This window comes from Humulus lupulus, chromosome 1 (genome assembly GCF_963169125.1).
Source record: "Humulus lupulus chromosome 1, drHumLupu1.1, whole genome shotgun sequence".
NCBI lineage: Eukaryota > Viridiplantae > Streptophyta > Magnoliopsida > Rosales > Cannabaceae > Humulus > Humulus lupulus.
The window spans coordinates 16,142,769-16,166,844 of NC_084793.1; the positions used below are offsets into that span (position 1 = coordinate 16,142,769).

At 39.2% G+C, this 24,076-nt stretch overlaps 1 protein-coding gene across 2 annotated transcripts; it reads right to left on the reverse strand.

The window, feature by feature from the left end:
• Positions 1–9,041: 9,041 nt before the first annotated feature.
• Positions 9,042–18,704, reverse strand: LOC133786801 (brefeldin A-inhibited guanine nucleotide-exchange protein 1). Of its 2 annotated transcripts, XM_062225501.1 has the most exons (11): positions 17,371–18,704; positions 16,652–16,969; positions 15,454–15,787; positions 14,806–15,228; positions 14,219–14,511; positions 13,682–13,955; positions 12,372–12,874; positions 11,923–12,244; positions 11,141–11,498; positions 10,291–10,970; positions 9,042–10,019 (listed from the first exon to the last, which is right to left on the reverse strand). In XM_062225501.1, the coding sequence occupies exons 1-11, from the start codon at positions 18,411–18,413 to the stop codon at positions 9,399–9,401; spliced, it is 5,169 nt and encodes a 1,722-aa protein (XP_062081485.1). In that variant the 5' UTR covers positions 18,414–18,704; the 3' UTR covers positions 9,042–9,398. The 2 variants fall into 2 exon arrangements, with proteins under 2 accessions (XP_062081485.1, XP_062081486.1); XM_062225502.1 differs by lacking the exon at positions 17,371–18,704 and having other exon boundaries at positions 15,454–15,797; positions 16,652–16,887.
• Between the last annotated feature and the right edge of the window lie 5,372 nt (positions 18,705–24,076).

Here is a 24,076-nt window from a genome sequence, read left to right on the forward strand (position 1 = left end):
TTTACGTCAACGGCTCGTCAAATGAAAATGGAGCAGGGGCATGGGTCATTTTGGTTACCCCCGCAGGAAGCAGGTTTCATTCTGCCCTAAGATTTGGCTTCAAAGCGTCAAATAATGAGGCCGAATACGAGGCTTTACTCGCGGGACTTCGTATAGCTAAGGAGCTCAAAGCTAAAGCTATATATTGCTACAGTGACTCCCAGCTCGTGGTTAATCAAATCATAGGGGAATACCAGGCTCGTGGCACTAGAATGGCAGCTTATTTGGAGAAGGCAAAATCCGTGTTAGAGTGTTTCGAATTCTATACAATCGAACAGGTTCCCCGCGAGCAGAACTCGAATGCAGATGCCTTAGCTCGACTCGCCACGTCTGCCGAAAACGAAGGGCTGAATGTTGTACCCATAGAACACCTATCAGCACCTAGCATTAACGAGCCAGAAGAGGAAGATGTGTGTATGATTGAAACAGAGCCGACCTGGATGACCCCGATAGTTTATTATCTCGAAAACGGAGTTCTTCCAAAAGATCGGAACCAAGCTCGAAAGTTGATGTATCAACTTCCCCGTTACACAATTTTGGATGGAAGGCTATACTGAATGGGATATTCCATGTCGTTGCTCAGGTGCGTAACCCCTCCCGAAGCTAAGAAAATCATTGAAGAAATTCATGAAGGGTTCTACGGAGATTATACCGGGGGGCATAGCCTGTCCAAGAAGATCATACGCTAGGGATATTTCTGGCCAACCATTAAAATGGATTCTTTCGAGTATGTGAAGAAATGCGACAAATACCAGAGATTCGCCACGATACCCCAAGCCCCACCATCCGAGCTGACCATGTTGACATCCCCATGGCCTTTCGCGGTATGGGGCATCGACCTCATAGGCTCACTCCCAACTAGCAAAGGCGGAGTGAAATATGCTGTAGTCGCCGTAGATTACTTCACAAAATGGACGGAGGCTGAACCATTGGCAACCATATCCTCAAAGAAAATCCTTGATTTCGTAGTAAAGAGCATCGTGTGCCGATACGGAGTTCCGAGGAAGATCGTATCCAACAACGGAACCCAGTTCGATTGCGACTTGTTCACCAACTTTTGTGAAAAGAACGGCATAATAAAGAGTTTTTCATCAGTGGCTCACCCTCAAGCGAATGGCCAGGTCGAAGCTGTGAACAAAACTCTCAAAAGTTCTTTAAAGAAAAAGTTGGAAGAAGCAAAGGGACGGTGGCCCGAAGAATTGCCCCAAGTCCTTTGGGGATACAAGACCACAGCTCGAACCTCAACAGGACATACCCCGTTCTCTCTAGCATACGGCTGCGAGGCAATGTTGCCTATTGAGGTAGAAATCCCAACGATCCGAACTCAAATTTACGATCAAAGTTCAAACCACACTCAGCTCGAAGAAACCCTAGACTTGATTGAAGAAAAAAGAGAAGAGGCTCAGCTGAGAAATGCTGCCTACCAGCAACGAACTACCAGATATTTCAACAAGAGGGTTCGAGATCGAAAGTTCGGAATGGGAGATCTGGTGTTGAGACGTGTATTCTTGGCAACTCGAGATCCGGCATCTGGAGTGCTCGGGCCGAATTGGGAAGGACCATACCAGATAGAGTCAGTCATCCGACCTGGTGTGTACAAACTTACGAGATTGGACGGGAGCCTAGTACCACGAGCATGGAATGGCGAACACCTTAGACCTTACTATCAGTAGTGTAGGATAAGTGTTGCCTATAACCATGAGTTTCTATTTGTATTAGTTTGTTTGCCTTTTGATTACCAACAAATAAAGATTTATTTCATTCAGTATACTATCTCTTTTTTTATTTTTTATTTTTGCAATCTCTCTTAATTTAATAACCTATGGTCACACTCATAGGATATTAAGGGGGCATCATCGGTATATATACCATCAGCTTAAAAAATAAAAAATACATGAAGCATTTGGATAAAACCAGATGCGCGAGCTTAGATAGTTCGGACATAACCGACTTATCAAAAACATGAAGCATTTGGATATAACCAGATGCGCGAGCTTAGATAGTTCGGACATAACCGAGTTATCAAAAACATGAAGCATTTGCATATAACCAGATGCGCGAGCTTAGATAGTTCGGACATAACCGAATTATCAAAAACAGAAAACGTTTGGAATTAACCAAATGTGCAAACTCAACAGGTTTGGAACAAACCAGCCCAAAAACTAATCGACGATAAGTAGGAACCTAAACCTACTTCGGGATAAGTCGAGATCGAGGCTGGAATGTCTTAAAGAAAAATAGTTTCGAACTCTTAACCTTGGAATGAAAACCGAGGATGAGGAAAAGTAACTAAGCAAAAAAGATATAACCAAATCATTCACATTACATACCATATAAGTACTTTTGGGTTCATGGTTAAAGTAATATCCGACTTTGAAAAATAACGAGGTCGGAAGCGGATAATTTGAACAAACTGTGCATGAATGCATTAAGCTTCGAACCTAAATCCACAATATGTTTGTATGAATAAATAAACATAAATGATTCATCCATAAAAAATGTGCCAAATATTTCGAGCCAAGAAATGTAAAGCATATATAAATAATATTTCAAGAAATTGTATCAGCCCCGAGGGCATAAATTAAAATAATTACAAAAATAAGGGGACGCAGCCCCAATAGATGGTTTCCCCGAGATCAGATTTAAGGAAGAGGAGTCTCCTTGGCCTTCTCAGCATCAGCAGCACCGGATTCCTCAGGACGAATAGCATGGCTGTCCTCCTGGGCTCCCTCCGAAACGGCATCCCGAGCAGCCTTTTCCTTCTCGAGCTGATCAGCCTCTTCCTTCTCGAGCCGAGCATTCCACCTGTCAAGAAGTGTCGCCTCGTGAGGACCTAAGAAGCTGGTGTCCAGATCTTCATTGTAGGCCCACATTCGGTACATGGCCGAGTCAACCGCTTAATCCTTCTTCTCTTTGTACTCAGCAAGGAGACGAGCTTTTGCATCCTCCATGATGTCAAAGGTAGCAGCCTTTTCCTCTTCAAGCTTCTTGTTGGTCTCCTGGAGCTGGGTGATCTCCTTCTTATGCTCCTCGAGCTCAGTTTTCAGCTTCCCGAGCTCGGTGGCCATGTCCTCACGTTCCTTGGCTCTTGCCTCAAGCTTCGCGTTCGCTGCCTTCAGATCATCGCTCGCTTTGAGGTGGAGATTCTTCGCCTCTTGAGCATGAGACTTGCTCGAATGAATCTCGTTGTTCAACTTATAATTGAGCTGGGCGGTAAACGCAAGAGATTGAAAAAGAAAAAGTCATCATTAACACCAAGTCTGTGTGATTATAACCAAGAAGAGGGACTATAGAAGGATACTTACCGCGGCAGCGAGCTCGATACTCTTCTTATGAGGACAGTGCAGTCTTGGGTATAGTTCAAGCATTGCCATTGGGGAGCTTCGAGACTGCCAAAGCTCTGGCCGATTCGGGACATAACATCCGAGACCAGCGTAGATCCATGGGACCCAGCGGCATTATCGACCACATATGCATCCATGTGGGTGGAAATTGATAGCTTCTGAGCTCGAGAAGCAGGAGGCCTTCTAGAAGGCGGACCTAAGGATGACTGAACCACCACAGGAGGTTGGGACTCAATCATAACGGAGGGACCGACCAGCGAAGTCGGCGCCACTGCAGAGGCGACGACCTGCGAGGACAGTGCCGTTGTGGAAGCGCCGGCCTGGGAAGTCGCCGCAGCGATGGAGCTCAAAACCGGCGGAGCAAGGGGAGGTGTTTTCTTGGACCTCTTGGGGCCCTTGCCCGGCCAGTCGATCTTCAGCGACCCCACTCTGGGGCGTTTGCTCCTCTTGGCGCCAGCACTTTCAATGAGGTTATCGAGGTCGGAGTCCATCTTGCCTGTACAAGTCACAACACAGAGTGAGTCAGTAAAAGAGAAGCATACAAGTTGTTTCAGTATCACAGACATATAAAGTGATGATAGAAGAAACCTAACTGGAACTCTCCCCCGAGATCGAGCTTGGGGACCATGAAATTCCCCCGTCTTCAGAGGAGGCGGGGAGAGTGCCTTCCCTATATGTGGGTGATAACCTCGAAAGTTCCCTATAATCGTTGGTCCCGTACTGAACAGCTATCCCGTTCCACTCCTCGTCCGTGGTATACATGGTGTCGTATTTCCCGAGCCCACTATCAGACCTATGGACATAGTCATCTACCCAACTCCATATGTAGAAGTGGTATCTATCCTGTGGGCATGAGACTAACCTATTGGGCTTATGTTTTAGTAAGGTGGGGACCACATTCTCGATGTAGGGAGGACTTTACCTTCATCTGAATCTAAGCTCGAGGCTTCATCATTAGCCTCATTCCCCGACAGCGGACTCCTCAGGCGAACTGGAAGTGGTGGCCTCGTCTCTCTCCTCGGAGGAAGGGCGCCTGTGGGCAGGGGCACCTCCTCCCAGTGCTCATATTTTTTATTGGACCAGTCAAAGGTGGACTGGCCCTCCCCCAAAAGTCCGCACTTTCGGAGCCTATCCTCGTGTAAAAGGTATAATAGAGACCTCCTGCCATGGGGGAGTTGGAGCAGGGTCTCTCTATGCTCCTTCATTGTCTCGTCAGGAGTGGGACGCTGAAAATTGGCTGAAAGACAAGACATATTTCTACTAAGTACGGATCTAAGAGCTAAAATCTCGAGCACAGAAATAAAGATAACGAGAATACTTACGAATCCGCCTGAACGAGTAGTGTTGAGATGAGGATAGATCGTCTGTCCAGAAGAAGGCCCTTTTGAAATCAAGCGGATGATTGGGAAGATCTTCAAAGACCTTCTTCTCCTTGGGATAGCTCGAGAGATAATAAAAGCCATCCCCTCCCCGAGCTCGGGAGGGGTTACTTTTCAGACAAAAGAGATATAAAATCTCTTGAGGCGAAGGTCCTTTCCACCCCATCTCGTGGTATAAGGACCTCAGGGCAGACAGAAACCTGTAAGAAATGGTGTTGAGTTGGAACGGGGCCAACCCAACGAAATCTGTGAAGTCCTTGAAAAAAGACTTCAAGGGCAACAGTGCTCCCGCCCTCATGTGTTCCTGGCTCCACGCCGCGTACTTCAACCTGGCGTCATGGCCCTCAGGGGCGAAACAGCTTCGTTCATGGTCGACCGGAGCTCGACATTTCAAGGAGCCTGACAGGCTGAGGCCGTGGAAAGCCAGGATTTCAGTTATCTGACTAGTTGTGGTAACCGAGCTCCAATAGTGCTCGGTCTCAAACATTTCTCTCCTCGGCTGCGAGGAAGAAGGTTCCCCCATTAGTGAAAATTGGAGCTCTCCTGGATGGTATGCGACAGTGACCTTTAGTGCAGGGTCGAGGGGAATCGGCCTAGGTCCTAAATTGGATTCCGGATAGAGGGCCTCCCAAAGAACTCTCCTCTTCCCCTCTATGACCTCGTCTATCTGGCGGCAGTAATGAGCTCGAATGTCCTCCTGCTCGCGCGCAAGCTCGTATTCTCTTATCCGACGTTGATTCTGGGCGAACAGCGATTTTGGGCTCGGAGATTTTGGCTCGTAAGGGATTGCCAGCAACGACCCCCATCGTCTTTCCAGATTCTGTGACATCTAGCGAGAAAGAAAAAATGGTGAGGGCCATGCATGCAAGAGTTGCGAGCTCGAAGTTACGAGCTCAGGGTTTAGGAACAAAACAAGCTATATATTAAGGCCCTTATTAAAGAGTCAGGACGTGCGTTCCACGAGAAAGGAAGGAGAGTGGATATTTTTTTTTTTTTTTAAATCCCGAAGATCAAGGGAAAAAAGAGTGGCGGTTAACCAGAAAAGGCAGCCTTGGGTTTCGTGCATTTGTCAAGGCCCATGTTTTTTACCCGAAATCTTGGTGCACAAGAAACGTCTCTTAAAATTTTAAAACCCAGAAAACAGTAATCATGCTCAAACATCAAAACTGGATATGAACCAGCGATGTAAATTCTGTGTTGGGAGTCTAAAAAAAAAAAAAGGCCAAGAGCCTATCGGATAGAAACCTCCTATCATATTATGCTAAGGATGTAAACTAGTACATACACATACACAGTAAGAACATCATGAACAAAAGCTAACAAAATGAAAAATAAAGATTGCATACTTACACAATAATGGCGTTTGCAGAGAGATCGTTGATTGAAGGAGAGGTTGCAAATAAGAACTCACAGACTCGAACAAACTAGGGTTTCTTTGTTTCTTTGGCTGAGAAAACATGCACAGAATGGAAACTTTATAGGATGGTCTCTGGTTTCGTTTTTTCTTCTTTTCTTGCTCCTGGTGAACGAAAATAAAGAAGAAGATGATGAATGGGGTCTCAAATATATAGATGAAAAAAGGGAGTTAATCCGAGACGTTGAACGAAATCCTTGTAAAATCCAACGGTCAGGGGTCAGTGACAAGATGGCGCCGAAAAGGTGGCAGACGGATGTTCGTGGGCATGCTTCCAAGGTACTCAAGTACCAAAAATGAGCAATACCCAGCTGACGCGTGTCCATTTTCAAAAGTGTATGACGGTACAGTTCTCAAAGAAAGTAGTTCAAAAGTTTCCTTCTCTTAGGATTCGAACAAATACTTTTGAGGGGGCAAAATGTTATACCCAGATTTCGAGCTATGTTAAATGTGACCTCAAAAGTTGGATTCACAAACAATTGGACTCGTAAGGTTTAGAGTATGCTCCAGGACTAAATATCGAGCCTGCAAGACATAGACGACCTCGAAGTGTTCATGATCTTGAGAGGTAGCTCCGGAGACGCATCCATCCTCAGGGATGACCTCAGATCAGGGGTCCCGAGCTCGGCGCACATACGATCTCGAAAGCCATGTGACCTCGGGAGATGTCTCTAGCTCGAAAGCTGACGAGAAACCTGGGAAGCTAAGGCCTTGGAGATATATGATAAAAACCTTGAATATCTATAAGTGTTGTCCATACGAGATGTAATCCTCATTTATTACTGTAAATCCCCTAGAATCGTGGGATATTATTTGGTCAGTTATACGTCCCCTGGTCTTCAGGGGACGTTTCCTTTTATATTTGATTATAGGCATTTAAAGCCATTTATTTTATTTACACAAAAAGAGTAACTACCCAAAATATGTGGGATAGTATTCTGCAGCCTTCTCTATAAATAGAGAGGTCATGCACCATTGTAATGGACCGAAATTTGGAACCTTGAGAGAAAACTCTGAAGAATTTTCAGAGATAATCTTGAGTTTAATAACAGAGACTCGTGGACTAGGCAGATTTAACTGTTGAACCACGTAAAAATCGTGTGTTTGCATTGTCATATTGTAATTGGTCATTATCAATTATTGTTTACGTGCTCTCCTTTCACTATTGACGAAAAACGGCGTCAACAATAAGATAAGTGTTGACCGCGTTTTTGGCCAACAACGTGAGAACGTCAAAAACGATAAAACATTCAAGAGAAAATAAACGACACAGACGATTTTTAAAAGAAAGTAAATAACACACGAAATTTTTATAGTGGTTCAGCCCCAATATGTTGGTAATAGCCTAATCCACTTAGAGTTGTGATTATAGATCTGCACTCAAGATCAGATGAACCTGAGTCAACTGAGTTTCTTCAGTGCAAATTAAAATAATACAAGAATTTCTCTCAAATACAAGTACTTTCTCTCTCTAGAAAATTCGGATCCAAAATTTTCAAAAAGTCAAAAGTCATTTTCTGATGCCATAAGCCTTGTATATATAGGCTTAAGATCGCACAGATGATATCCCCATAATCGGGATATTTTATTATTCACCTTTTATTTAAATTACAACAAATATTCAAAATATAACAGTACACTATATTTGTGGGATAAATGAGAGATTCCCGCGTTTGCCAAGACCAGTTCTTGTTGAAGCCGTTCTGGGAATCTTGACGTAGTCATGCTCTATCTAGTTGATCCATATCACGTTCAATCTGGTCGAACACACCTTCACTAGGCAGACACGCCTCTTGTCTGGGCAGTCATGCACTTGACTGGGCAGTCATGCACTTAGCTGGTCGGACATGTGCATGACCGATCGGCCAAGTTCATGCCTAGGCAGGCAAGGTCATGCCTGGGCAGACAAGGTTCTTGTCTGGGCAGACATGCCCCTAGCTGGTCGGACATGTGCATGGCCGATCGGCCAAGTTCATGCCTGGGCAGACAAAGTCATGCCTGAGCAGACAAAGTCATTCCTGGGCAGACAAGGTCATGACTGGTCGGATGCAATGTCATTCCTGGGCAGCAAGGTCATGACTGGTCGGATGCAAGGTCATTCTTGGTCGGTCATGACACTTCTCAAGCAGTCAAAACTCTTCATTGATGCACTGGGTCACTCCTAAGCCAGATCACTTTATCACAACTCTGATGAGCCAATATATATATTGACTATTAACGTGTCATTTACGGATCATGCACTGCCACTTGTCACCTCTATTGCCACGTCATCGATCTCCAATTTTTGGGGATAACAATAAGAAATTTATATTTAAAGTTTCATAAAAACTCCAATTTCTTTTATTATTAGTTCTTTTTTTTTTTTTTTTTGAGTTTCAACAAAAGGACATAAAATGATTTTGAAACATTTATAAAGAATAATGCTAAAAAGGCTAAACTATTTACTAATGCCCGGCACCACACTGTGAATTTACTAATCATATATAAATTTATTTCTTAAAATCAGCCTAAAATGATTAGGGATTGATTATTTTTTAACTTGAAGATAACAAGTTGATAAATAGTTTAAAAATTGATGATTGGAAAATAAAATTTTGTAATTGGTTAGTTATTTTAATATGAGAATATGAAGAAAATAATAAAATGATGTTTTCAATTTCTGTGAAGAATTTAGATTTAGTAAGTAATCAAGTGTTTAAGCTTTTTCAAAAGATATGTCATTCTAATCTCTAAAAGCATTTAATTACTTGGTAGGTGACAAAATGAATAATTAGAACATAAAGACAAGGAAGAGATTTTCCGTAATGAATATATTAAGTTGGAATTTACGAAATCCAATAGCTGTTATTGTGTGTTAACATGCACTAAATGTAAAATACATTTAATTAATCATATCTTTATATTCAAAAAGTCAAAACTACAAATTGTGTGAAAACTTTTTGAGAAGAGGAGCCTCAGAAATCGAGGCACTCTTTGTATGTGGAACACTTCTCTTCTCTGATCTATGTTATTAGAATATTTAGCTCATACAATTTTTTTTTTAAATGAGGGAAAATCCAAGAAATTGATACTCTCAACCAAAAAAAAATTACTAATAATTTGGCTATAGCTTCAAGCTCTCATGGACCAGCTGATGGTGAAGAAAAGCTGAAAATAGAGATTTGATGACGATGATGGGCACTTGGGTGAGTAATATATATCTTCACAAAATATTAAAATGAATCATTCAATTATAATAGGGCCTATACATGATTGGAACATGTCGCCTAGTACACGCTGAACTTCTCCAGAACTGTGTTCACTCCTTACCAGATCTACCAACAATGGAAAGAATTGTGACACGTGTCTCTTAAACGACTCTCTTTCCAAGCCACTCAATACCCGTAAGGCTAACACAACTAACGAACTCCTGGCTGCCAGTTCTTCCTTTTTTGCCGAACCCAATGGGAGAATCCAGTGAAGAACAGGCTGATTGGCTCGTTTCTCTTGCTGCTGCTGCTGAGGAGAAGAAAGAGATCCAGTACAACTGACATAGATATGCAATATTTTTTCGCACACTGAAACAAGTTCGGCTTCGAGGTTGATCTCTTCACACAGAGATGAATTGTTCAGTAAGTTTTGGAGGTAGTTGAGGTAGTTCTGATACGACTCATTTTCGAAATGGACTATTGGTGGAGGGGTGAGCTCCAGGATGGAGCATACTCTTTGCAGCTTCTTTTGCAGCATTATTTCTAAATTCAATTGGTGGGCGTGTGTGGTAATAGAAGAAAGAATTTCGAGAACAATTGATGTGTTGGCCACTGATGAGGACTGCAGGTGCGTCCTTTGCAGATCAGTAACGACCTAAAATAGAAGAGAAGGTTTATGATTGATATTTCTGTAATTGAATCCAAAATTATGCATATAGTAATATATTACTCTTGGTGTCGATTAGGACTCGCCATTAATAGAGACCTGAATATATAAATGTAAGCCAAAGACATACTTAAAACAACGTTGTGCCAAGAGGGAGAGAGAGACTGAAGAAAACCCAATATACAATTGTGCAAATACTTCAAGAAAAATATATGATTGTGCACAAGAGGGAAATAGAAATGTTGGGGAGGAAGCGAACCTGTACAATGAGAAGCTGCATTGAAATATGACTCTTTATTCTTGAAACTACATATGCTGCCGTTTGGAGATTATCTTCCTCAAGATCATCATTTGTTAACTCCTGATCGGACATTTCCATGTCATTGTTAGAAGATGGAGAAATGCCAGGCACATCGATGCTATCCATGCTTCTTAAGACCTTCATAAGTCCAGGCACTGTAGATGTGGTTACCTCCTTCAGAGCTAGAAAAATTTCCCTCCATTCATTTTCTAAAAGCCTGCTGCCTAGATCGTCTGACAGGCGTACCATTGCTGCATACCCAGTGCTAGCTGGACCCTGAACAGGACTTCTTAAGAAACCAGTGAATATTGACACCACACCAGGGAGTTGAGACCTCACTATATCAAAGAAACTGACAAATAGGTCGATTAGACATTCTGCTGCAATGGAAGAAGTTTCAGAATCCCACATACTGCCTTCCAAGTGGGACGATCTTGAAGCGGATGAATTTCGGTCATCTTTCACTGAATCTTTCTTATCAGTTACAGAATCAAATATGGGGAAAACAACAGAACTGAAAACACCAGTCCAAAATTGAGATGAGAAAAGATGACCATGATCCTTTAGGATGTTAAATAGAACTTCCAAAGAACTCTTCCTGATGGCTGACCTAGGATCAGATGTGAGTTTTGACAACCCTGAAACAGCAACACGGTGTGCATGTTGTGAAACAATACGTGGAATTACCCTTTCCAGAAGGAGATCAACAGATAAAGATTTATACATGAATGTGCTTAAGACATAGTAGCATACTCTAATAGAAGCGTTTGCTATAAATAAAAGGCAGAAGTAGGAATAAATATGTCACCTGTCAGCAAAGGAACCCAAAAGGACATGTTATCATCTTTGTCACTGAAAGTGTCTGCATCTGAAGCATTCTTGGTCAGTTCTGGAGTCATACCCTCAACCACATTCTTGTCATTGGAAACAAGCGCTCCTTCTGCAAGTTTGACCGCACAGTACCGAAGAAATGCAATAGCATTGAGGCTAACATCACTGGTGAATCTGCTAGTTGTGAAGGTTATGAGACATTTGACACAGTCAGTGAAGGTCAATATTTCTGTCTCAGTTATATATGGGAAGTATTCTCGCACTATTTTTTCCATTGTCTCAAAGGCCAATAAGACTATATTCTTCCTCTCATCAGCAGCAGCAGCTGTGAATATCTGATGAAAGAGCAGCAGGAAATGAGGCACACGACATTTTCAATGTAAAATTGCTTATTTGTAACTTATATCTTGCAAATCAACAGCACTCAACATTTTTTTTCTACAGAAATCACTGAGAACTATAACAAAATCCAACAGATCTCATAACATGCAAAGTAGAGAGAAAGTTAACCGTGATTTCCAAAGTAATAATGAGTGAAAAAATAACTTAATTTTGAAATTTGAGCACACCACAAAAAGGCAAGGCACTTGTAAAAGGAGCTACACTAAGTCATACTAGACTTACACAGCAAGATGCAAGAACAGAATATGCAAGCATATGTAATTTTAACCTTTTAATGAGGCAAGTCACTTCATCAAAAAGGATATTCCTCATAAAAATCTTATCAAACATAAATTCACGGGTGAAAGACATGCATACCATAAAAACACTTTTCCAGCCAGATTTCACATTACTGACACGACTAAGGATCATTTGTGATATGCAGCGAATTATCAACTCCCTAATCTCCCCAGAGCTACTTTTTTGCATAACAATCACAAATGGTCTCAGAAATTCATTTTGGAAATTGTAATTTGCCAGTTCCTCACGTTCCAAGAATTTCATTGCAAGCTGACGCAACGAATCCATTACAAATATTGCAACTGAGAGATTTTCAGATAAGCCAACTGAAACAAAAAAGTCAGAGAGAACATTCCATATGCGAGACCATACTAATCTGATGCGGTTCATATTGTAATGCCTGCAAAAGAAACAATTCAATGATTATAGACATCTCACAAACATTTTGATTTAATCAATACACCCATACCAAAAGATCCCCCTAAAGAAAATATGCAATAGAGACAGACAGAGGTACAAAATCTTACGCTATTTCAACTAGCTTTGTGAGGCTAAATACACGAGGATCTGTGGGAGACTGCAATTCTGAAATGGCCACTTTGCATAGAGCCTTGACAAAAGCCACTATTGCTTCACTATTCAACCTTTGGCTATTAGCAAATACATGATTCAACTCGAAGTTGCCAATTTGATCCAACAAATTCAAGTTGGAAATAAAATTATTTATCTGAACTGGTGTTACCAATCCAGGAGTACTGCCTCCAATACTGGTGCTATCATATGATCCGCCACGAACCACAGCCACCACGGCTCGATTTTGAATAGTTCCTTTTTTCTTTAGAGATGGAAAACCCATTGACTTTGATAATTTTTCTTCAGTTTCAATATTAGATCCAGTCAGAAAGGATGCATCAGTTGGTGCACCCTCTCCCAACAGTTGCAGATGTTCAATTCGAGAGAGACATGTTAAAATGTGATCCCATGCTTCCTGCAGATAATTGCCATCTTCAATGGCAATTAAGATTATTGCCTGCAGAAAAAAAATGTCAGCAGAAGTAATGTAGGGCATTTTACATGGAATTGCTTGAAAAACACACATGGTAATAAAGAGGAAACTACTATGGCACAGTGATGTGAGGGTAGTTACGATGTTGGCAGTTTGGCGGAAAGAAATGACAGGATTTTTGTAAGACAGGCAACTTCTTTTGATTCTTTATAGGAAAGGATCAGATTCTGAATTGTAGTTTGGCTCAAAAGTGCATAAGAATTTAAACCTTTTTCTTTTTCTGATCTGTTGAGAGAATGTGAGTATTTGTTGTAGTTTGCCCCTGTCTGAGTTTGTTCTTTCTGATCTTTATGCTTTCAAGGGGGTTGTGTTTATGATTAGTTTGTTTGGGGTGGATTATTGTTCCTTCCAAATTGTTTTGGTTGTAATCTTATTATCAACCTATAATAATACTTTAGCCTCATTTCTTATATCTATCTATATATATATATATATATATATCAATATAATATATATTAAAACCACCAGTGCACACACACGCTCACAGTAAAATGCACCAAAGTTATCAATTGCCCTAACAATTTTTCATTTTAACGACTATAAGCCTGCTCTTTTCTTTTAAATGTTAAAACATCATACGACTAAATCATAAAGACTTGCTACTATTCATTCATAATAATCCATCAAATTGGCAGTGCAGCTGAAATACGTACAGCCACATGTGAACAATTTAATACTTTATCTGCTATCCTTGAAGAGCATTGGCATTTTCCATGACTTTGTGCGGGTAGCAATATTCTACTTTATTTTGATACTTAAACATGCACTAACCTTCACAGCATCAACATTTTTTTGCTTCATGTCTGCAGCACAATGGAGATTAGTAAACTTGGCCATGGATGTAACAAAAGCATCACGCTGTGTCTGCATGCACATAACTGCAGTAACATGAACAGCATGTCGAAATCCCAGCAAGCATTGAGAAGTAGCAACTCTATCATCACTTTGGTCGAGAGTCACACTAAATGCAGCCAGCATAGGACCCCAGCAAACCTCCACCATAAACCTTAATATAGCGACATCTGTAACAGCATGATATACAGAGCTGCAACAACAAAAAGTAAAAAGTCAATTCTGTAGCATTAATCCTAATTAGGGCCAACTGGGTAAAACCTGTCTATCATTAATTGAACGTCCATATGATGCAACCAAGTCTAGTACCCATACAAAAGATACAATATTCTATTTTCTTCTACTTTGCTTAGGATAGGTTGTGCAAAACAACACCCACTCGCAACTTAATAGTGGTGCTCTGCATAAGCAGAGAATATAAATTGAAATTTTGTGGTGCTTAGCAATTTAGCTTACTCTGATTTTCCTGACTTTGCTTTGAATTGCTCCTGAATGTGCTTTATAAGAAGCCCATTTGCACCCAAAGCCTTTTCTTCAGTCTGCTTCCAAGTTACTAGATTGAGGATACCGTCAAAACCTAATAATTTATTAAAACTATTTGCCTGCTTGCTTGGTGGTTCAGAAGAATTAGCATTCATCCTAATTTCATTTTTAACAATTTGATCATAAATGGAGCCAAGATACTCTTCAGGTAAATCCTTTCCATCATCAATCCCTCGGTTGTTTCGAAAAAAGTCAGCCTTTGTCATCTGAAAAACTCTCCAGTGCTTAGTTTGAGTAAGAAGACATTCAAATCCAATTTTGACTCTATTTATAAGAATGATACAGTAATCAATTTTTATTAAGAGAGAAATAAGTATAACAATAAAAAAAATTATACAAGGTTGAAACTGTATATGTATATATCAATTTAAGATAGTTTTTTCCCCTAGTAAACAAGTCGACTCAACCAATTTTACACCTACACAAAGAATAAGCAACTCTCGAATTTTTTAAATTTCAGATATAAATGTTGTATAAATATAATGAACAGGAAAACAAACCTTATCTTTCACCATGCTATTATGGGCATCTGTGTTGAGCAAAATCACAGAGTAAGCAAGAACATAAGCTGTATCTGCACTGGTAAATGAATTTGGATTGCATTTACAATACCGTTCGGCAAACTTCTCCATGATGCGATCGATCTTTTGTGCCTCTCCAGGCAACCTGAACCCGCGCAGGAAAAACCTTATTGCTTCACCGAAATCTATCCCTTTAAAATTAAAGGAATCCACATAGGCATGCATAACTTTCAGAGGAAATTCATCTCTCTCGCCCAAATAGTCACCGATCATTGTTTCATTCAAGCCATTAGTGTTCTTCAGAAACAAAGCCACATCCTCTGCTGAACTACCAATTTTTTTTACATTTATCAAGAACTCAATCCCCTTTGAAGGCTTCCTATTGAATAATGAGATACCTTTCTGCATTGAACCCAGTAAAGTTGTCACTACACAGAATACGAAGACATAAGAAGTACCATAACAAATCAAAGTAATACCAAAAAAATGTGCTCAAATAAGACCAACCAGACTAAGAAAAATTGTCATGAAAACTTAGCAACAGCCATTTATTAACAACTTGGTTGTTATAAATTCATAAAAATTCAATGGCAGCATAACATGAGAAGAAAAGAAGTACCCTCTAACCTGCATTTCAATTTTATAAGCACGACGTTGTTCAAGGGTGGTAGCATCTGAATGTTCAGAATTTACTTCTGCATGTAATTCATAATCCGAAACAGATCCTTCTTCTCCATTTTGAGTCAAATGATTCTCGACTGAAGCATCACTCTCGTGACTCTTGGGGAGATATGAGTCTCCCAGTCTCAGTTGTTGGTCCATCCAAGCTCCCATTGATTTAACTATACCTACCAAGCACTTAACAGATTCATGCCGAAAGGTGATATCCTGTGCAGGCGACAATGTCGTAGTTGACCCAGAAGGTGGTCCTAAAGCAGTTTTCAGAAGGCCATTGACAATCCTGCAAGTATCTGATGGAATTATAAGGGTTTTAATACATTTTACTAAAGCAAAATGCTGAAAAAAGAATAACAATGCAAGAGGCTTAAAGTTCATTCAACTTTTGACATTTTGATTAATAGTGTTTTTTATATGCATTTACAGTGATATGTGTGCCTGTGATAGACAGAACGGGGATTTGATAAATGTGATGGATCCTAGGCTCCAACATAGAATCAGATGTGTGAAGAAACATTTCTGCAACATCAAACTTTATTAGTGAAGAACATATTAAGCCTAGCTGTCACGTATGTTATTTCTAATTGGCTGAGTTGTATTAGTTGTGAATGGATATTTATTTGTCTTAGAATATAATTGCATGGCTCAACCTACAAATACTCAGCCACCTTATTTTGTAAGGAGCATCTGATTATTTGTGAATTAGTGTAAGAGGTAACTCTTTGGGAGATATCCAAGTGTCTCGAAGACTTGGAAGTTTTGTAACTCAGTGTTGGTTTCAATAAAGATTCTATCCTAGCCTATCTTCGGATACTAGTGTGTATCAAAATCCATAGTAATATTAAAATTTGTACCTGGAAGAGAAAACAAGAGCCAAAAATGAATCCTAATCTAACCTTTTCCATCATAAGTTATAAAGTAAAAGTTTTTTACCACTAATATTGTTTCAAATTCCTATGAAATTTGCTAAAAACACATTTAAAATCTAATCTATATTAACTTCACTTGCAGAGAGACCACAAAACCCAGACATCTACAAGGTGAGAATGACTGACTACCAGAATGTTTTTCAGTTTTAAGGAAGCAGTTATAATGACATCAGATAGTTAATGGGGTGAAAGTAAAAATATATAGCAAAGTGTAATACCTTTCAAAGATGTTTGGAGAATCCATATCACAGTCATAGTTGACAAAGATATCTATCATGATCTGTGAATCCTGAGATATTTTCTCCAATAGGTTTAAGACGGTCATTTTCTGCAGGAAACTAGGCTGGAGAACATTCTCAAGCACCCGGAGGACTAGCATGGGAAAGAAGATACCAATCTCTGCTTTCAATCCCGATCTGAATTTTGACAAAAAGTTTATGAAAATAGAGCACTGGAGTTGGAAAATGGCCATAACCGATAATGCACTGTTTTTCAGCAATGATAAGCACAGTAACTGCTTGATGGCATTAAGAAACCTGTAACACCAAGAAAAAACTATTAGACTTCAAAAATAGTTTGTTAGAAACTAGGATGCAGGTAAAGCATGCTTACAAACCTATAATATCTTGACATTATTAAAATTAAAGAACGGTAATTGGGTATAAAGCTGCAAAATAACATGGTTTAACTTCTCCATCCCAAAGGCAATTCCCAGAACTTCGTAAAACTAATATTAACATCAAAACTAGTTTGAGGCTTCAATAAAAATCCAAATGCAAGCACCACATAAATAAGTGCCTACATGTCTTGAGAGCAAAAGGTACTATATGAGATAGTTCAACACGAAAATCAGCTGTCATATACTCTATTCATTATTGTTTCTCATACATTTATCAAAATTTAAAAGACGGCATAAGCAACAGACAGAATCACTTGCCTCTCATTGGTGCGCCAAATCGGTCCCCCATTGTCCATGACTACGTTTAGCAGCTCCAAAGACAATATTTTCCCCCTCAAGAGAATTTGATCGTCTGGGTGTTCAGGCGATGAGAATTTCATTGACAACTTACACAAATTCTTGAACAGGAGAAACCCATCCTCCCTGATCTTACTGCCACTTGATTCAGCTCCCTCATTTGATTCGATCTCTCCAGATTGGCCTTCTTTTCCATCTGCTTCAGACGCAGAACCATTGCCATTTTGCAATTTGTGAGAGGAGTTCTCCACCGAATGGCTAATAGCAGGAACCCCTTCACTTGCATCTATAACCTCATTAATGAAGTTCTGGCAGTACTGGATGGAACTCCCTTCATTCAAATTCTTATCAGTAAATTCAAGCAATTCGTTCACGGAAATCCTCCTAACGGCAACGTTCATGGAGTCCTCCTCAACTCTGGTAAAGACAATTACCATAATCTGAGCCAGAACCGACTTAGCACAGATCTGATTAGTGCCATTGAGTCCTCCAAGATATACGTTATAACAAGTCCTAACCATATTCACCAAACAGTCACCACGGATCATAACGCATGGAGATCGAACCGCGGAAAGCAGAACCCGAAGCACGGCGAGCTCGATCGCCTCTTCCCCAAGGCCACCAGACTTACAAACGGCCTCAACCATCTTGAAAATGAGATTGTTAGGATCAGCACTATCAATCTCGCCACGGACGAGGCCAAAGGAGAATAGCTTGAAAGCGCATTCAAGAGCTGGCTCAGCGACCTTGGCATAGGCAGCGTCAAGGGCAAGAAAAAGAGGTTGGAGGACAAATTCGGCTTCGGAAAGAGACAAACCTAATAGAGGCGAGGCGGTGCTAAGATCGGAATCGGAAAGCGAGTCGAGTTTGTCAAGGACCGATTTACAGGTGGAGACGAGGTGGGAGTGCTTACGCCATGCGGCGTTCTTGATGATCTTGTCGAGAGAAGGACCGATGACTCGGCCGCACCGGGATGAGCCGCCTAGGGTTTGAGAGGCTGACATTATCGTTTTGGGGCGTAAAATTTTGGATCAGAGCTGCTGCTGCTGCTGCTGCATTCAGGTGGATCGGATCTGAGAAAACGACATCGTTTATTGAATGGTTGGTATCTGGTCTTAAAATTCTGCTCCTCCGTGTTTTTTTCAGAAACAATTATTTTCTCTACAACTACACGTATATCTCCCTGAATAGGGTAAGACACAGGAAGAAGTTTCACACACCATCCTTTTTCTTCTTCTTTTCCCCTGTAACCAGTCACATGCCTTTTCTTCTAATATTTTGGTAAGGCCGATCTCTTTTTCTTTCCCTTTTTTTTTTTTTATATTTTTAGATTTTTTCTTAAATACACGATTATTTTTGTTTTTGTTTTTTTTTTACTTTTACTTTTGTACCGTTCTTTTTTTTTTTTTTTTTAAATTACTTATTTTATTTTTTAAAAATACTATCTTTAAAGTCTGATAATTACAAAGATCTATTTTTTTTTTTTAAATCTTGGAAAAAATTCATTAGACTAATTAAATATCAACAAAAAAACTTAAAAACAATATTAAAACAACTTAAAAATAACACACAAAAAAAGACAAAAGACAAAATCATAAAAATATAAAAAAATATTAAATCATAAAATTACAATTAATATATTTGACCTTAAAAACTTAAATTTTTTTTGACAAAAATTAGTATTTTACTTAATTTTGTCTTTTTAAATCCTTTTGTTACCATGTTTTTATATCCTATATATATTTTTATATCCTTTGTTAATTTTATTATTTAATTAGTGACTTGAAGTTTAAAAATTGGATCTGATTGTTTGACCAAGCACCATGTGATGGTTTGAATAGTAGTAACAAATTGATCACATATATACAATATATATGGAAAAACTAAGGTTGTGTTGATAATGTTTTGTTAAGACCATCGCAGTTGACAAAAGTTTTTATGTATAGATAAGTGTGGGTAACTATTTGGTAGCTTGGATTTTTACAAAGTATTATTTTGGTATTTTCTGTTTTCAACAATGCTTATATGGTATCCTATATTTTAAAATCGTACATATTTGGTATTCTAAACTCAAATTTAATTAATAAAATTTTACAAATTTAATCAAACTGATGTAAATTATGTAAGTTCTAAATTTAAATTTAATTACTTAATTACATATTAATTATATTGATAAAATTTTATCTATCAGATCTGAGTCTAAGGTATCAAATATATATAATTTTAAAATATAGGGTATCATATGAGCATAATTGAAAACAGAGAGTACCAAAATGATAATTTACAAAAATATAGGGTACCAAATGAGTAAATTTCCTATAGATAATAATAAATTATAAGTTTTCCCTATGACAGTTATATTATAGCCATTTAAAATATTTTACAAATTTTTAAAAAATTCTGAATAATTTACTGTGTCAAAAATAAGATACAAACAGTCAAATTTTCCATGCGTACTTATTTTTGAGTGCATGAGTGCAACAAGTTGTTCGAACTTTATTTTCAGTACTATAAATTATTTAAATTTTCTTAAAACTTTGTGCGATGTTCTAAATAATTACAATATACATTGTCATAACTATCACACATTGATAAATTTAACAAGACAATAATTATTTTCATAAATATATAGGAAGTTTTTGCTGTGCGGGCGTACGGAACGCCGCACAACTACAGTTTATACTTATTTTTTTTATAAAATCCAATAATGTTTTTTCAAGATCTGACACAAGTAAAAATCCAATGATATTTTTCAAAAAATCTACAATTACGGCTGACAAAATTTGAAAAGAAATAAAAGTTTATAAAAATAACTAACACACAGTATGTTAGTAAATTGCAATTTTTATATTAAAGTTTGTTTTTTTTTTGAGGTCACTAACACAAGTTATATTTTTTTATTTTAAAAATTTTAGAAAGCTGTAAAGAAATTTATTATTATTTTTTTAAGAGTGACACGACTGACAAAATTTGAAAACAAATTAAAGTTTTTACATTTATTTATTTGGATACTGAAGGCTATTATTTTTTTTACTCAAGCCTAAAAAGCAATACATATGTGGTGTCTATCTATTATAAATTTAACAAAGTCGAATGCTGAGTTTTTTTTCTGAAGATAAGAGACGGTCCCATCTTTATCTGAAATTTTATGGGTTTCATTGAAGGAGGCGAGGGAGAACAACGGTGGAAACCAAGGTCAGTTTTCCAGTAGTCCAATGGTTTCATATTTTTTCTTTTTGTAGGCTTCACTTGGACAATCAATTCAAGTCTACACACCATTAATCTCTGAAGCCATTCAATATATTTCCGTCAACTTTTATTTTTAATATGTAGAATGTAGTAGGGATGTTAATTTCTTCTTTTATGAAGAGGTGGGTTTCAGGGTTGGGGATGTTAATTTCTTAACGCAGTGATGGAAAGAAATAAGGATAGAAAATGTGATTTATTTTATATCTGTTTAGTTTGTCAATGTAGCTGAAAAGAGAAAGCATTCATTAAATTGAAAATGTATTTGAAGATTATTAGGAATATTAGTATTTGGTTGTTGTAACTGGTTTCTGTTATGTGTGTACTTTCTGTTATGGTTTGGTTTGTCTCTTGGACCTTTGGTTATATAAGGGTCCTTTGTGTAATAATAAAGTAAGTGAGGTTTTCCTTTCTTTGTCTGATGGGTATTCACTAATATGGTATCAGAGAGTATATTCTTTTTCTTGAAACCCTTTTTTTCTGTCAACCTCGTCTTGGGAACCCAAAACTGAAACCCTCTTCTTGAAACAAACAACATAACCCTCTTCTGTTTCTTTCTGTCACCTCTTCTTGAATAAAACAAATCTGAAACCCTCTTTTTTTTTTAAACAAACAAAACAAAACCGTAACCCTTTTTTTTTTAAACCCTCTACTGTTTTTCTTGGAAACCCTCTTCTTGAAAAACCGAAACCCTCCCCTGTTCTTGAAACCCTCAGCCGTCTGGGGTCTCTCCGCTCTTCCGTGACTGTCTCTGCCGCCTGGTTCGTGTGGGTTGCCTCTGCTCAGCCGCCTGGTTTGCGTGGGTCGCCGCTGCTCAGCCGCCTGGTTCGCGTCCTTCCTCCCTGCTCAGCCGTCTGGTTCGTTGCTCATGGCTCGCACAAGACAATCCCAGCCAAGAAGCTCATCGGTCTCCAGCTTGCCCCCTGCGCCGACCACCGTCCCTGGTGCATCTCCTTCAGCTCCGGTCATGGCCCCGTCTCCTTCTCCGAACCCCAGTGTTGTTGCGCCTCGTGCTGGGTCGTCTTCCTCACCTCCTCGTGACAGTCTGCCAGCTGCCCCATCGCCTCCTTCTCCGGGTCCTCAGCCCCCTCCTCCGGCCACTGTTCTCCCGAGGTGTTCTGCTCCATCTGGCGATGGTCCTCCGAACCTTGGCATTCCGTGTGCCTCAACAGCCCCTATATGTCAACCTTCTCAATTTGATCACATCTATCACTTGGGAACCGGAGACAATCCCAATTTTCTGATTTCAACTCAGATTTTAACGGGTCAAGAAAATTTTCAGTCTTGGAAGAGGGCTACTTCCATCTCCATTGCTGCTAAAAATAAAACCCAGTTTATAAACGGGTCCCTGCCTCAACCCCCTCCCCATGATCATTTTTTTCATGCTTGGGTTCAGTGTAATAATATGGTTATGGCTTGGATTTTACAATCTGTTTCTCGTGAAATTGCAGCTAGCATTATGTTTCAAGATTCAGCCACCGCTATGTGGAAGGACCTCCATGAGCGCTTTAATCAAGGCAATGGTCCTCGGATATTCCAGCTTCAAACTTCTGTCCACACCATCAAACAAGGTGAATCAGATGTCAATTCCTACTTTACTCATCTCAAAGCTATTTGGGATGAACTTAAGGAGTTTCAGCCTATTATCCCTTGTTCCTGTGGCTGTAAATGTGGTGCTGTTGAAAGATTGCTTGGATATTATCACAGGGACCAAATTATACAATTTCTGGCAGGTCTCAATGACTCTTTTTCTTCTGTGAGAGCCCAAATTCTGCTCTATGATCCTCTTCCTCCGCTGTCCAAAGTTTTCTCCATGATCTCTCAAGAAGAAAGACAAAGAAGTCTAGGTCACACCATGCCTTTCATTGCTGCTACTGCGGGTTCACACACTTCTACCAAGCCTCCATCAAGATCAAAGAAACCGAGACCCACTTGTTCTCATTGTCTCAAGCCGGGTCACTTAGTGGAAAAATGTTTTTTTCTTCATGGGTTTCCTCCTGGGTACGGTGACAAGCGTCGTCAAGATGAAGCTATCAAACCTTCTGTTCATCAAGCTTCCGCTTCTGGGTCGATTTTAGGCAAACCACCTGTGCTGTCCCAAACCGAGCTCAGTCAGCAGCTTATCTCCCTCCTAAGTCAGAATCTTCAGCACACCGTGGCTGCCACAGACACCAATATGCCGATTGCCTCACAAGTTTCTGGTAATCTCGTTGACTTTCCTTCATGTCTGTGGATTGTTGATAGTGGAGCATCTCACCATGTGTGTTACTCTCTTAAATGCTTTAAGACTATTGATAAACATCCTACTGCCACTTTAGTAACTTTACCTAATGGACATATCATTCCTATTTCTTATTCTGGCACTGTTCAGCTCTCTAGCTGCATTATTTTGACTGATGTCTTATTTGTTCCTGATTTTCAGCATAATCTCTTCTCGGTTAATGCTTTCTTACAACATAGTAATAACTCTCTAATGTTTTCTGCTTCTGAATGCTTTATTCAGGCACCCTCTCGGACTTCCAAGATTGGGATTGCTAAGAAAATAGGCCGGCTGTTTTACTTTGAACAAGACCGTCAATTCTTACATGTTGTACATTCTGACAACACTCTTAATACTTGTACTAAAATGGACCAATGGCATTTCCGCCTTGGCCATCCATCTATGTCAATTTCAAATTCAATAAATAAAACTCTTGTTTTTTCTAACAAGTCTTATGATCATGTTTGCTCTATTTGTCATTTAGCTAAACAAAAACGACTTCCCTTTGTGTCTAATAATAATCGTGCTTCTCCGCCTTTTGATCTTGTTCATTTTGACATTTGGGGGCCCTTTCATGTTATTAGCATAGAAGGTTACAAGTATTTTCTTACAATAGTCGATGATTACACTCGATTTACATGGGTATATTTACTTAAAGCAAAATCTGATGTGCAAACTGTTATTCCTCAGTTTTTTTCTCTAATTGCTACTCAATTTTCCATTTCTATTAAAGCTGTTAGATGTGATAATGCAAAAGAACTTAACCTATCTTCTTTCTATGTTTCCAAAGGGATTGAACAATTTCACTCATGTGTTGATCGGCCTCAACAAAATTCTGTGGTTGAACGAAAGCATCAACACATCCTCAATGTTGCTCAGTCATTATTATTTCAATCTCATATTTCTCTATCTTATTGGTCATATCTAATTACCACAGCTATCTATCTAATTAACAGAACTCCATCTTTACTTTTAAAGAAAAAGACTTCATTTGAGCTGCTTTATAATAAATTGCCCTCATATGAGCATCTTAGAAACTTTGGTTGCCTTGCTTATGCTTCTACTTTAGATCGGAATAGACATAAATTCTCACCTAGATCTAAAGCTTGTGTTTTTATTGGTTACCCTCATGGAATGAAGGCCTATACTTTGCTTGATATT

Excerpts from the sequence above, each read along its gene's own strand:
- LOC133786801 (XM_062225501.1), bottom strand. The coding sequence starts at position 18,413 with ATGTCAGCCTCTCAAACCCTAGGCGGCTCATCCCGGTGCGGCCGAGTC. Across the intron at positions 15,229-15,453 it reads CTTATAAAATTGAAATGCAG|AAAGGTATCTCATTATTCAA; the intron begins GTTAGAGGGTAC and ends GGTTCAATGCAG. Across the intron at positions 13,956-14,218 it reads GCAAAGTCAGGAAAATCAGA|CTCTGTATATCATGCTGTTA; the intron begins GTAAGCTAAATT and ends TTGTTGTTGCAG.